This window comes from Sminthopsis crassicaudata, chromosome 2 (assembly GCF_048593235.1).
Source record: "Sminthopsis crassicaudata isolate SCR6 chromosome 2, ASM4859323v1, whole genome shotgun sequence".
NCBI lineage: Eukaryota > Metazoa > Chordata > Mammalia > Dasyuromorphia > Dasyuridae > Sminthopsis > Sminthopsis crassicaudata.
Window position 1 is genome coordinate 541,961,242 of NC_133618.1, and position 15,663 is coordinate 541,976,904.

The 15,663-nt window shown below is 34.5% G+C and overlaps 1 protein-coding gene across 10 annotated transcripts in view; it reads left to right on the plus strand.

The window, feature by feature from the left end:
• CSNK1G1 (casein kinase 1 gamma 1) overlaps positions 1-15,663 on the plus strand; it is a 241,641-nt gene that overhangs the window by 124,291 nt on the left and 101,687 nt on the right. For all 10 annotated transcript variants that reach the window (XM_074294846.1, XM_074294844.1, XM_074294849.1 and 7 more), the window contains one exon: positions 8,209-8,249. In XM_074294846.1, the coding sequence (XP_074150947.1) occupies positions 8,209-8,249 (41 nt within the window). The remainder of the gene's footprint in view (positions 1-8,208; positions 8,250-15,663) is intronic.

Genomic DNA, 15,663 nt, shown 5'->3' on the forward strand with positions numbered 1-15,663 from the left:
AATCAAAATAATTAAGTCATATGAAATAGGGCTCCCAATCATTAATAATTAGAGAAATAACAAGTGTAAAACAAAACATCCATGTTTCTATCTCCTACATTCCTCATACTTGTCAAATAAGTAAAGGTGACAAAAAAGGAAAATGGCATTTGTTAGAGGGGCTACAGAAAGATAACTTTACTGATAATATTCTTTTTGGGGGGCAAGGCAGTTGGGGTTAAGTGACTTGTTCAAGGTCACAGTGCTAGTGAGTATTTAAGTGTCTGAAACTGGATTTGAACTCAAGTCCTCCTAAATTCAAGGCTGGTGCTGTTTCCATTGCACCAACTAGCTGCCCCTGCTAACATACTGTTGGTGGTTCTATGAATTAATCTAGCCACTTTGAAAAACAATTTCAGACAGTGCTCTAAAAGTCCCTAAAAAATCTGTATACTCCTTGATCTGGTGATTTCATTACTACATTCATACATTAGATTAATAAAGAAAAAAGGGGAAAGACCCATGGAAACATGTTAACTACTTCCTCATACGGAAAATCTGATGGATGCAATTGTAGAAGGAGACATACATTTTTGAACATGGCCAATATTGGGATTATTATTATTTTTTTACTCTATATTTGTGGTTTTTCTTTTTCTTTCTCTTTCTATGTATTTTTCAAGTGGAAGAGATGGAGCTAGAAGTGGGTAGGGATAGAAAACTCTTTCTCTTACCCCAAGAAAGAAAACAAAAGAAGTCATAGTTACTACATCTTTGAACATTTTCTGTTGAATTTGTTCTGTATTTTTTGAAATAGTAGTAGTTATAATAAGAATACCAAAAGGAAAAAAAAATTATTATTCCTAAATGGACTCACAGGAAAATTCTATCAAAAATTTCAAGAACAATTACTGTCATATATATAACAAATTTTCAGAAATTCAGAAATTAAGCCTTTTACAAGACTGTATAGGACAGACTTAAGTCTTCATATGTAAATCTGGAAAGGATAAAGAACAGGAGAACTGCACACAAATATTAATCAGTTACATTTTATATTTACAGCAGTAATACATTACAATTTACATTCAAAAATGATAAAATCCTCTCAGAAGTTAGTTTAGCTAAGAAAACATCCATTATGACCATATTGCATTTCTACTAGAAGTGTAAGGATGGTTTAATATTAAAAAATAATAAACAATTATTAATATATAAAAGCAAAACATTTCTCCAAATCACATGATTATCTCAACTTTGGCAAAATACAGTGCTTATTTAAACTAAAAACAAAACAAATTCCCCCGCCCCCTCCCTGCAAATTATAATCATAAAGAGATCTTTTTAAAATGTTATTATCTTTAAAACCTAAAATATGTATCAGAAGTCATCTAAGAAGCTTTTTCATTAAAACCTGGCATAAAGTAAGAATACTCACTAACCTTATTATTTGATATAGTTCTTCAAATGCTAGTGATAACACCAAGATTAGGGGGTGAAATGGTATAAAAATAGGCCAAAAAAAAATGTATTCCTATTTGCTGATGAAATGATTTGCTTTAAAAATCCTAAGTATTGACAAAGATATTAATTGAGAATAATAGCTTTAGCAAAACTCAGTCTTTTTTCGTTATAGCCAACTCTTTCTCTCCCCCATTTGGCAGAGATACTGGAGTAGTTTGTTGTTTCTTTCTGTAGCTCATTTTACAAATGAGGAAGCTGAAGTAGAGTTAAGTGACTTGCCTAGATTACTCAGCTAGTAAGAATTTGAGACCAGGGATGTCCACATTGATAATAAGATTGATACATGCTTTGCCAGAACTAGCTCAGTGTTTGGGAGGCTCTAAAGGAAAATATATGAGAGGAGAGTTATTAAATTGACTACTAAATTGAGAGTTTACAGAGCCATTGTGCTGATGTCATTGTTGTATGCCTGTGAAACCTGGACCTTATACCAATGCTATGCCAGGAAACTGAATAGCTTCAATAAGAAGATTCTGAAGATCACCTAGTAGCACGAGATACTAGACACTGAGGTCCTTTTTTGAACTAAACTGTCATGTATTCACTCACACTCAGTGCAGAGACCACAAATCCTTTAGAATGACCATGTTGTTCAAACATCTAATGTACCCTTGCCCACAAGACTATTTTATGGAGAATTCACACAGGAAAAGTGTTTATGTGGTGGTCAGGGAAAAAAACAAAACAATACAGGGACCCTCTCAAGATCTCTCTTAAGAACTTTAGAATCTGCTTGCCATCTAGGGAAAGGGAAAATCTGAAATACAAGGCTATGCAAGGATTAATGTTGAAAAATTATCTGTGCATATGTTTTGAAAATAAAAAGCTTTAAAAATAATATCTATATGTGTGTGTATATCAACTTTAGAATTGCTTTATAACAAGGGAGCCATTGGCTCAGTACCATCAACATGGCATATCCTCATCAGAGAAGGTGCTATGCTCTGTGAGTGAAATAGAATTGAAGTGCTTAGAAGTAATGAGATGCACAAAGTTAGAGAATCCACTCCAAATTTTTCTGGACTATTTGTGACTGTCCTGTGGTAGAGTTTTTTGAGCACATATTGGCCTGATCAGACACAATCAGACATACTGTAACTTGATTCTCACCTACTGTCATTTTGGTTTTCTCTGAGAAGAAAAGACAACCACTACTACTTATTTGAGCTCAGGGAAATGAGTCTTCCTGACTCCCAGGTCAAGTACAGTGCCAGGTCTGGCACTTTATATATTATGCCGCCTAATTGCAGGTATTTCTTTTTTTTTTTTTTTTTTTTTTAAGTTTAAATAAGCACTATTCTTTGTCAAAGGCTTTTAAAAATATATTTGTTTTTTTAAAAACTTTTGAGTTCCAGATTCTCCCCCCCCCCAAATGAGAAGGCACATGTGAAATTATGCAGAACATTCCTTTAAAAGTTATGTTGTGAAAGAGAACATAGATCCCCCCCCCAAAAAAAAAAAAAGAAAAAGAAAATTAAAAAAAAATTATATTTCAATCTGTATTCAGACATAATCAGTTCTTTTTCTGGCCATGGATAGCATTTTTTATCATAAGTTCTTCAGAGTAGTCTTGGATCATTGTGTTACTAGCAAACTCATTCACAGCTGATCATCCCACACTATTGCTATTACTTTGTACATAGTATATTTCACTTTGCTTGAGTTCATGGAGAACTTTCTGGGTTTTTCTGAGAGCATCCTGCTTATTACTTCTTATAGAACAATAATTATTATAATTACAAACCACAGGTTATTCAGCCATTCCCCAATTGACGGGCATACCCTAAATTTCCATTTCTTTGCCCTGAGAAAAGAGCTGTTATAAATTTTTTGTACATGTAGGTCTTGTACTTTAAAAAAAAATTATTTCTTTTGGGGGTTCATGCCTACTAATACTATTATTAGATCAAAGAATATAATATATATGATTTTATAGTCATTAGACTCTGTTCCCTATACATTTGAGAAGTGAAGTGTTCATTAGTTTTCACTATTAATGTTTCTAACTATTTCTTCCCTGTTTATATTCTTTCTCTCCTTTCATCCTATCACTCCTCAAAAGTGTTTTGCTTCTGATCACCCACTTCTCTAATTTGCCTTTTCTTCTATTGCCCTCTATCCTTGTCCTTTGCTGCAGGTACGATAGATTTCTATATCTATATTGAATATCTGTGTTACTTTTTATGTGAACCAATTCTGATGAGAGTTAGGTTTACTCAGAGCCCTTCCTCTTCTCTTCCTCTCCACTGTAAAACTTTTTTCTTGCCTTCTTTTAAGGCTGACAATTTACACCATTCCACCTCTCCCTTTTCCTTTCTTCTGGTACATTCCTCCTTCATCCCTTACTTTAATTTTATTTAGATATTATCCCTTCATATTCCATTCATACCTGTGCCTTTTGTCTATATATACTCTTAACAGCCATAATGAGGAGAATATTCTTATGAATTAGAAGTAGTTATCACCCTCCTGTGTAGTTATATCAACAAGATAAATCTTATAAATCCCTTGTGATTTTGCTTTCTTGATTACCTCCTTATGCTTCTCTTGAGTCCTGAATTTGAAAGTCAAATTCTTTATTCAGTTATGATCTTTTCATCATGAATGCTTGAAAGTTCTCTATTTCATTTCCACTTTTCCCCCTGAAGGATTATGCTCAGTTTTGCCAGGTAGATGATTCTTGGCTGTAATCCTAACTCCATTGCTCTCTGAAATATCACATTTTAAGATCTCTAACTCATTAAAATAGAAGTTGCAGAATCTTATATTATCTTGAATGTTGATCCCTTATAATTGAAGGATGGTTTTATATTTTTCTCCCTTAACTAGGAGTTCCAGAATTTGGCTATAATATTCCTGGAAGTTTTCATCTTGGGATTCTTTCAGGAAATAATCAGTGGTTCTTTCAATTTCTAATTTATCCTCTGGTTCTAGAATATCAGGATGGTTTTCTTGGATAATTTCTTGCAAGGTGAATTTCTAAGTTCTTTTCTTGATTATGACTTTCAGATAAACCAATAATTTTTAAATTATTTGTCCTGGATCTTCTTTCCAAGTCATTTATTTTTCCAGTGAGAGATTTCATATTGTTTTCTATTTATTCATTCTTTTAGTTTTGTTTAGTTGTTTCTTAGATTTCTCATAATGTCTTTAGCTTCCATTTGTTCAATTCTAATTTTTAACAAATTCTTTTTCTCAAAAAGCTTTTGTAACTCCCTTTCCCATTTGGCCAGTTTTGCTTTCTTTGCATTTTCTCTCATTAACTTTTTGTATTTTCTTTTGTACCACTCTCATTTCTCTTTCTAATTTTTCCTCTTTTTCTCTTACATGATTTTCCAAATTCCATTTAAGCCCTTTCATAGCTTGAGACCACTTCTTATTTTTCTTGGAGGCTTTGGATGTAGGAGCTTTGATTTTGTTATCTTCTTTGGAGTGCGTGTGTTTGTCTTCCTTGTCACCATAGTAACTTTTTATGGTCAGAATCTTTTTCTGTTGTTGGCTTATTTTCCCAGCTTATTGCTTGTTTTTTTTTTTTTTTTAACTCTTTGTTAAAGTAGCCTCCATTTCCAGGGTTGAGGGAATAATATCCCAAGTTTAGGGGTTTGTATAGCTGTTTTCAGAGATGCTTTGAGGGACCTAAACACAGGCACTCTTTTTAACCCTGGAACTGTGAGGGCAGTCCCTGCTCCACTGTGGCTTTAAGTTCTAATGTGTTAAAGCAACAGAGTCTTTCCTCAGGGCTAGTAAAGAAATCTTCTGACCAGTTTTATCCCCTTTCTATCTGTGGTCCAAGGCCTCCAGAAGCTGCCACCTCGATCACCACCACTGCTTCATGCTCCTGATTTGATCGTTTCCCAATACCTCCTCACTCTGATGAGACAAATCTTTGCTCCTGGTTTTACAAGTTGTCTTTAGTGCTTATTGGCTGAGAGATCTAGAAACTGCCAGTGCTGCCACTGACCTGCTCCTGGTTTGCTGACATTGGGCTAGGGCTAGGGGTTTGTTGTCCTGGTGTGGCTTGTGCTGAGATTGCTGAACTCCCATCTCTGTGCAACAGACTTTTCCTGCTGATCTTGCAAGTTGTCTTTGGCTGGAAAATTATTCCACTCTATCTTTTTGTGGGTTTTGATTATCTAAAAATTGTTTAGAGTTATTAGTTAAAGGAATTTATAGGTGTTTGAGGGAGCAGTTGGGTGAGTTTCTGCTTTTATTTTGCCTGTCAAATCTTTTTTTCTGCATTAGTTGAAATCATGAGGTTTAGATTTATCAAATATTAGGTTACTTTGCTCATTTGTTTCTCTATATTTTACATAATCTGTACCATTGATCAACTTCTGTATTTCCAATACTAAATTGTTTTTAGCAATTACAATTTTGTCATATATTTTGTAATCTGATACTGCTTTGTCCCCTTCCTTCCCATTTTAAAATTAATTCTCTTAATATTCTTGACTTTTTGTTTATTTTAATGAATTTTGCTATTTTTTCTAACTATAATATAATTTTTGGGTTGTTGGATCAGCATGTCACTGAATAAGTAAATGCATTTAAATTGTATTGTCATTTTTATTATTTTAGTTTAGTCTAACTAAAAACAATTAATATTTTTTAATTGTTTGAATTTCTCTTTATTTGTGGGAAGAATGTTTTGTAATTTTGTGCATATAATTCCCATATGGGAAGAATGTTTTGTAATTTTGTGCATATAATTCCCATATGTGTCTTGGCACGTAGACTTCCAAGTTTTCAAACTGCCCCAAATTATTTAAAATAAAATTTCTTTCTTTCTTCCTGTTTGGTTTTGTGGGCAATATATAGAAATGTTGATGATTTGTGTAAATTTATTTTACATCCTGCAACTTTACTGAGTTGTTAATTATTTTGATAAGTTTAGTTGACTTTCTAGGGGCTGCCTAGCCTTACAGTTATATTTCTGTAAAAAGTAATAATTTTCTTTCCTTATTATCTATCCTTATTCCTTTAATTTATTTTTCTTGCCATTGCGAAAGCTAAGATTTCTGTTATATCACTGAATAGTAATGGTGATAATGGACATCCTTGCTTCATCCCTAATCTTATTGGAAAGGCTTCTAGTTGTTTTTTTTTTTTTTTTGTTTTTTTGTTTTTTTTTTACAAAGTATAGTTTATCATTCCAAATAGCTCTCCAAAATGTTGAATCAGTTGATAACTCCACCAACAGGGTATTAGTATCCTAGTTTTTCCATATCCTCTCTAATATTTGTCATTTTCCTCATCTATCATGTTAGCCAATCTGAAAAGTATGAAGTGCTACATCAGAGTTATTTTAATTTTCATTTCTCTAATCATTAGTGATTTAGAACATTTTTTTCAGATGACTATAGATAACTGATTTTTTTTTAAACTGAAAATTGCTTGTTCATATCTTTTGATCATTTGTCAATTGGGGAATGACTTATATTCTTGTTTTTAATAAAGTTTTTTATTTTCAAAACATATGCACAGATAATTTTTCAACATTGACCCTTGCATAGTATAGGAATTTTTCCTTTTCCCCTCATCCCCTTCCCTAGATGACAAGCAATACAATATATATAATACATGTTAAATCCAATATGTATAAACACATTTATATAATTCTCTTGTTGCATAAGAAAAATCTGGTCAAAAAGGAAAGAAAATGAATAAGAAAACAAAATACAAGTGAACAACATAAAAAAAAAGTGAGGATGTTATGTTGTGATCCTTATTCAGTTCCCACAAACTCTCTATGTTTTGTCACCCCAGCTTGGGGGTTCTAGAAAGCAGGACACAACATTTTACCACAGGCTTCCATTACTAGAAAATCTGAATCCAATTCTTAGGGTCTGCAGACCTCTTTTTGCCGCCTTAGGCTGGGAAAATGATTTATGGTGATTTTTCCTTTGTTTTCCCCATCCCACCTCATTGCCTTTCTGGAAAATTGTTGAGGCCATTTTGTCCTCTTCTTTATCGTCTATCCATTCCTTATCCTCTGTATCTAAAGATTGCTCCAAGTTTACTGAAATGAAGGAAATAGAAATAAGAACTAGTTTGGGTGAAAAAGATATGGAGGATAGTGCACCTTAACATATACTTGGAAATAATTTATCATTGATTGGAGATTCTGAAATTCAGCATTAAAAGGATTTAATATAAATGTAATAGATGAAGCTTCAAGAATCATGAGCTTTTGTAAGGAAAACGAGATCTGTTGAGTAAACAAATGAATCTTTTGTACTATATTTTTGCCTTTTTTTTTTTTTAAAGGGAGGGTGATTTGTCTGAGTTAACTGCCAGCAAAAGTTTGTTCATTTATAGTTTGTCCCAAATATGATCCATGAGGTTCCTTCAGATTATGAAATTCTGTGATTCTATGACTTAAACTTGTGAATGTTTGAAATTTATATACTTTGGTCTGATTTTCTCCTTTTCTCTCCCTTCCCCTCATGATCCTTTTTTGTACAGTTTTGTCTGAATATTGGATTGCAGAACCAGTAGATGTTTGAAAAAGAGACAAATTGCAATTTAACTTAAAATTTCCTAGCTTTTTCTGTTCTAACTTTGCCAGATCTGTTTTGCTTTTAATCTGTAAATCATTCTTAATATATATAAATCGCATTAAGAATGTGGCCTTGCTCATGACCTTATAAATTTGTTTCTCATAAGATATATAACTAAAAAATATATGCTCTGCTTTTTCCATAGGTAAAAATCTCTACACCAATGAATATGTAGCGATCAAACTGGTAAGCAAAATCACTATTTGTGCTTATTTTATTTTGATTTTTATGTGTTATATATGTTTACAGCAGCATGCAGTCAGAAAAATGAATAATGAAGGTTTTCCCCCCCCTTAACAAAATGGAGATAAGAAAAAAAAACAGCAACACTTATCAATACATTTAAAAAGTCTTAAAATATATATATAGGGTCCCACATCTATGCATTTCTCATATCTAGGAATAAGTAAGAAGTAGTATCTTACATCTTTTCTTTGAGTCCCTTCTTGTTCTTTGTAATTTTACATCTGCTTTAGTCGTTTTGTGGTGGTGGTTCTTTTCATTAAATTGTAGAGAGTTTTTAGCTCTGCTTATTCTACTGTATGTCATTTCATATAAGTTTCCAGGCATTTCTGTATTCATCATATTCCTTGTTTCTTTTGTTGTTCAGTTTCAGTTGTGTCCAACTCTTCATGATCCCATTTGGGGTTTTCTTAGCAAAGGTACTACAGTGGTTTGATATTTCCCTTTCCAAATCATTTTATAGATGAAGAAACTTGAGGCAAACATCATTAAGTTATTTGCCCAGGGTTACACCACTAATAAGTGTGTGAGGCCAGATTTAAGGAAGATGAGTCTTGTGTACTTCAGGCCTAGAACTCTAACTCTAACCTAATTGATCTTTTGTTTCTTTTAGGACAGTAATATTCTATTCCATTAAAGGATCGCAATTTTTCTTAGCCATATTGCAGTCAGTAGATTAGTTTCCATTTTGTTTCAGTGATAGAATAACCCATAAAACACATTGTTATAATATCCAGTTTTGTATAAACTTTGGCCAAATTGTCAGTTTCTTTAAAAGTCATAGAATAGACATACAAGTATGAAACATTATAAGGGAGACCTTGCTTCCCAGGTCCACTAAGTGTACGGAGACTTTTCTACCTTGATAAAATCTCAGTTAATGGGATTTTTTTGAAGTAATCTATTCTAACAGTTTTAGTCTTGTAATAAATGTTCATTCAGTTTCTTATTTTAATTTCTTAGTGCCTTCTTAAACACTTCCATTGCAAGGCATTTACTACTTAAAAAGGTGATGTTCCACTCCCCCAAATTTAAAAAAAGTCTTTGTTAAATGGATCTGTCTACACTTGATTCTGACTCTCTTTGGTGAGGTGCAATTAAACATGATGCCTTTACTTCCCTTTTTTCTTCAGCAATTTAAGCATACCCATCTACCTTCTGAAGGTAGTTTAGTGTTAAGAAGGGTATTTTATCTTCTCTGTACTTCTTTTTATAAAACATTTGAAATATTTTTATCCATGGTCTTTAAACAGTAAGCTGTCCCTTTTTGTAATTGTGTAGGAAAATCTGAAGATATAATCAAGTCCTCTTACATAAAGGTAATAACCATTTTAATAGCTGATATTTTAAATAGGCTATAGTTTACAAAGTGTCTTCTACATTTCATTTGATCTTTCTAGTAATCTTTCAGAGTAAGTAATACAATTATATCCCCATTTTATGGTGAAGGAACCAGAGAATTTGTCAATTAACCGAATTCCACACAACTAGTTAAATGATTCAGGCAGGATACCAATGCAAATCATCTGACTACAACTCCATTGGGTTTTCTACCACATTAAATCTACAATTTTAGAGATTGTTTGCTTAATTTTAAGGTTGATCAATGGAAAACTAGATTAAAATAGTTTATAACTTTTTAGTTTTGTGAAATTATCTCCTCCAAGGTTTGCCAAATTTCCCTGTAATTTCAAGAATCTTGTAAGCTTTATTAGGAAAAGGAAGGAATTGATGCCCACAAGGGAGTAGGACCAGAACAGGATTCTTGAGATATTTTAATACTGTTCTTGATTTGTCCTTAGTGAATTACGCTTTGCTCTGCTTAGTGTCTTACTAACATGTGGCCAGGAGAGTAGAAGATAGAAAGGGCAGAAGAGGCCTGTAAATTACTGACTTTTCAGAGATGATTTCAGTAATATACTACATAGCATTTGGGGAACAAATTGTTTTCTTTATTATTATTTTTATTGTGAGCTAATGGATAAAAGGGAATGAAAAGGAAATAGTATATATTCAGACCAAATTCTAATACAATAGACTACAAAGTTACTAAAAGAATTGTTTTGTTTATAAGAATTTGATTATGACGTGTGCTTTATAGTGAATCAAACTATTTAAACAGACTCTCGATTAAGCTCCGTACTTCATTTCTCTTTCCTTTTCAGTCTGTATTCTCTGTAGCTATGAAAATCATCTCCACGTAAGGGCAGAATGACAGAATTTCATGGATCTTTGAAGCCACATAATACAACTTACACTTTTATAAGAATCCTTCCAAGAACATATTATAAAGTGGTGCTCTAGGTTTTATATAAAGCTCAGTGTTTCTTGAAGCATTTAGTTCTACTTTAGAATTAGTTGTCAGGATAATTTTCCTTAGATAAAGCCAAATGTTCTAGGGGGATTCTTAATTAGGTATAGTTTTGAGTGCTTGAAATTCATTCCAAATCTTAAGATTCTGTCATTCATTTTCATCCAGCAAATATGAACATTTATTTGTTTTGAGACACTATGCTGGGCACTGAGGAAACAAAGACAAAAATGACTGTGTTCTTTCACTCAAGGTGCTTTTATATTACTAAGGGATACAACTAGTCACTCAATAAGTAAGTCAATAAATATTTGATAAGCACCCATTATGTGTCAGGCACTGTGCTAAGATATAGTTTACAGAGAACAGTAAAAGACAGTTTCTTCTCTCATGGAACTCACAATTTTAATAGGGGAGACAACATGCAAACAGCAATTTGTAGGCAAACTACATATAGCATAAATAGATAATCAACAGAAGGAAAGCACTTAAATTAAGAGGGATCTGGAAGGACTTCATGTAAAAGGTGAAATTTTAGCTGAGACATGAAAGAAACCTGTAACGAGCTATCGTCTCTAAAAGCTGTCGGATCACTCTCTGGGAAGAGATCTGCTGTGTCTTCTACTCAAATCTCTCAGACAGATTCTTCTTCCTGTAACGAACCGTTGTCTCCAGGCAGTTGCTGTTAACTCTTGTCCTTAGAAGTGACTTCCCTTCCTGCAGAGAGCCCCGTCAAGCCTGATGCAATGCAGAGTCTTTCTTCTTGAATCCTGGCTCTGAATCTCCTCCAGCTCTTATCCTTCTCCAGGCCGATCTGCCCTCTGCGCCCATTGCTGTCTCTTTTTATCCTCCCAGAGAATGGGCGTGGGATAATGCAAGGGCTTCTGGGAAGAACCACCCCAGCCAATGAGCTTGCCCCCTCTATCAAGTCAACCTGAGTTCTCACCTTGTAACTATCCAGACAACCTCAGTTCTCACTTAGTAATCCTAACATCTCCCCCTTTCTTTTGATTTAGAACATAGGACAATCATGACCTTGAAACATAAATCCATCAATATGAGAAGTATTACACATAATTACATAAATGACCTTGAAACATAAATCCATCAATATGGGAAGTATTACAGATAATTACATAAATTACATAAGTACATAGTAACATAGTAACGTAACACATGCTAGAAGTATATAACATAATCATAAATTGAAAATTTATAAATGTCCATAAGTCCATTGTCCATTAGTCTCATCTTGTGTGAGGAAGTCCAATGATTCCTGCTGGTTTTTAAAGTTCTTTAACAGTCTTCTTATTATCCATGCTCTTTCAGTGTCAGATGTTTCTTAGATCTTCTCCTTTATTTTGAGGTCTTTCTCTTTTTCTGTCTCTCTCTGGTGGACAAGGCGAATATGACTCGTTGGCACCCATCTGATTCCTTCTCCTGCTGAAGAAATACAAGCAAACCCTCTCTCCCAGGCATTTAACCTATCTAATTACCTTCTATTTACCACTTTCTAAATCTCTTCTCATCATCTGACAATTACATTGGAGTTGTTTGCACTGGGCATAGCCCTGTTGGTTTAAAAGGCCTGTATTCTCCCCAAGTGTAATCCATTTTTGCAATCTGATTGCCTTTTGACTGACTTATCAGGTAATCCCTTTCTGCCATGTGATTGCTTTTCTGCTGGTTGATCAAATCAGAGTCCTGACCTTCTAAAGGCTCTGTAGGTGTAACATCAGCTGCCATCATGCCCCAAGTCTTTTTTGCCTGGGGCCCTGGATCTGGGCCCCTCATCCTATTTCCCTGAATTAGTTTACACTCTGATGCCCAATGGAGTCCTCTGTTGCATTTTGGACATGGGGTTTTAGGTCTTCTCTCACCCTGTTTCCTCACTGTATCTCCATACCTACACTGAGCTCTTAGATGTCCAATTTTTCCACATTGAAAACATCGCCAAGTTTCTCTAGAAGGTCCTTGCCAGGAGGGACCCTGTCTTTCCACATTCATCATTGTCCGGGTGTAAAAAGCATTTGTTCCCACTGTAGCACAGCGTCTTATGATCTCCTCTAAAGGAGCATCTTTGTCTAATCCCCATATAATTCTTTTGCAAATCTCATTGGCATTTTCCTTAGCCAGATGTCTGGTCATTATTTCTGTAGCTGAATTTTCTCCAATAGTTCTTTTGACAGCAGTTTGCAAACGTCCCACAAAATCTGCAAAAGGTTCATTGGGACCTTGCTGTATTTTAGTGAAAGCCTCTCCACGATCTTTCTGTCCAGGAAGGACACCCCAAGCTTTTATTGCAGCCTTAGCAATTTGTTCATATATTGTCATGGTATAATTAATCTGTTCCGAATTCTCTCCATATTGACCTTCACCAGCTAAGTGCTCAAAAGTGAATTGTGTGTTAACTCCTATTTCCAAATTGCATCTGACTTGAATTTTACATAATTCATGAAATTCTGAAAGCCATAATAAATTTTCTCCAGGTTCCAGGCATATCCTTGCTATGGATTTCCAATCATTTGGGGTTAGGACTTCATAAGACAAACCATCTAGTAACATTTTGACATAAGCTGATGTAGCCCCATAAAGGGTACAACCTTTTTTCAAATCCTTAATTTTATTCAAATCTAAAGGTGCATATCTTCTCCTTTTTTTACCTACAGAGTCAGTATTTTCAATCACAGGATATGCATGTATAAAATCACTTATATCCTGTCCTTCTCTCTTAGCTTTAACCAATGCTTTTTCTAATCTTGTCATAGGCTTAGGCTTCTTCACAGGCAATTCTGTTTGTGTTTCTGCCTCTTCCCCTCTTTCTTCCTCCATCTCTGAAGGTGGGGTTGATGTGGGCCTGTCAATAATCTGTTCTCTAGGCAGGGTTGAAGCTTCTTCAAAAGAATCATACCATAATTCCTCATTTAAATCCTCTTGCTCTAGGGAAAGATCTTGATCTTTCCTTTTTTCCTCACACTTCCTCCTCTGTTCATTTTTAGAACTTTTCCTTCTCCTACAACTTGCTTGATAGTTTAAGGCTAATTGAACTATGTTGTAGATATAAAATACTTCTGCAGAAATTGAACGAGGCCCATTTTTTGCTTGAAATTCTTTCATTTCATATCCCACTAGCTTCCATTTATCTACATCTATCTTTTCTTCCTCTAAGAACCAAGGGGATGTGCGTCTTAATGCAGCCAAGAGTTTAGCAATCTGTACCCAGGTTACAAGTAAACTCTGCTCCTCAATTATGTTGATTATACTCTCTATAGTACCACTCCTGAATGGGGGTGGAGCTGAGGTTGCTTCTGGGGCTGGGGATGAGTCAGGCCGATCTGCCCTCTGCGCCCATTGCTGTCTCTTTTTATCCTCCCAGAGAATGGGCGTGGGATAATGCAAGGGCTTCTGGGAAGAACCACCCCAGCCAATGAGCTTGCCCCCTCTATCAAGTCAACCTGAGTTCTCACCTTGTAACTATCCAGACAACCTCAGTTCTCACTTAGTAATCCTAACAGAAACCAGGAAAACCAGAAGATGGAGATAAGTAGGGAAAACATTCCAGGGATGGGAGACAATCAGATAAAATATCTGATTTAGACCAGATGCCAACTTGCAGCTTTGTCACCTACTGTCCAATTCCAGATCACTGATCTAGAATGTATTGAGAGGATGTCCTTTGCGTAAGAGTGATATTCTTGGTAGTAAGGCTCTCAGCAATGTTTCAAGAAAGGAGGAAGTAGAAAAGCTAGTAGCAGTAGTGTGGCTCAGACCTTACCCTCAAAATACAGTCTTGCTTCTAGCATCAGTCCCAGCATGCAGAGAAATAACTTGGGCAGGAATTCCATTCCAAAGAGAAAAATACAATTTCCCAATCTTTCCCTGAGTTCCTAGAGTAATATAGTGCTCAATAATAATCCAAGAAAATAGCAACAGGATCAGTTCAGATCCTTCCTCTACACATGAAGCAAAATCCAGCATTAATATCAAAGTCAGGAAGTAGGTAGAAGGGTTAGATTAAAAGGGGGAAAAAAGAACCCTACAATGTTGAAATATAATGGTGGCAGGGATGCTTAAAATTCACACATCAAAGAAGGAAATAATTTCAAAACATCCAGAAGCATTGCCTCAGATAGAAAAACAGACTGGATACAAATTCAACTAAAAGTCTGGAAGAGGTAAGGAAGAGTTTAAAGTTTTTATAAATTAAATGAGAGTGTTAAAATAATTGGAAAAGAAATTAATAGCCTCCTTCACAAGATAAAGAACCTTATAATCAAGCAATAAGCTCTCTACAAGTTAAGGTGGACCAAATATAAATCAGTGACTCCGTGAGGCAAAAACTATTAAAACAGAGCCAAAAGATTAAAAATATAGAAAGTGATATAACTTCTGTCATACCAAAAGCAATTGAATTAGAAAACAGATTGAGGTGGGGGAAAACTGAGAATCATTAGATTATCTGACTACTCTGATCAAAACAAAAGCCTATATATCATACTTCAAGAAATCTTAATCTTAAAAGTGCCTAGATCTTTTAGAACCAGAGAGAAAAGTGAAAATAGAACCAATTCTTTAAAGAAACCCTAAAATGAAAACTCTCAAGAATGTCATAATCAAAATCCAGAGCTTATAAATTACTACCCCCCCAAAAAAAATTCTGCAAGTAGCCATAAAGAAAAATATCTTGATCAGATTCACACAAGATTTAGCAGCTACCACTTTGAAGAAGCAGAGAACTTGGAATGTGATGCCAGAAAAGAGATAGGAGCTTATAGCCAAGAATAACTTAATCAATCACTATATTTCTTCAGGGGGAGAAATGTATCTTTAGTGAAATGGAGGACTTCAGAAACATTCTCCATGAAAAGGATGGAGCTTGAAACTTGGAAGTTCAGAATTTAAAACATAAACAATGGTAAATAAACAGGGATAAACTGCTTATTTACTAATATGGGGAAATGATATCTATGTCCTCTCCGAATCATATGGGGTACTGGAGGGAAAATAATGACAGAAGTCTGGGAAATGGTTCTCTTACGTCTTCAT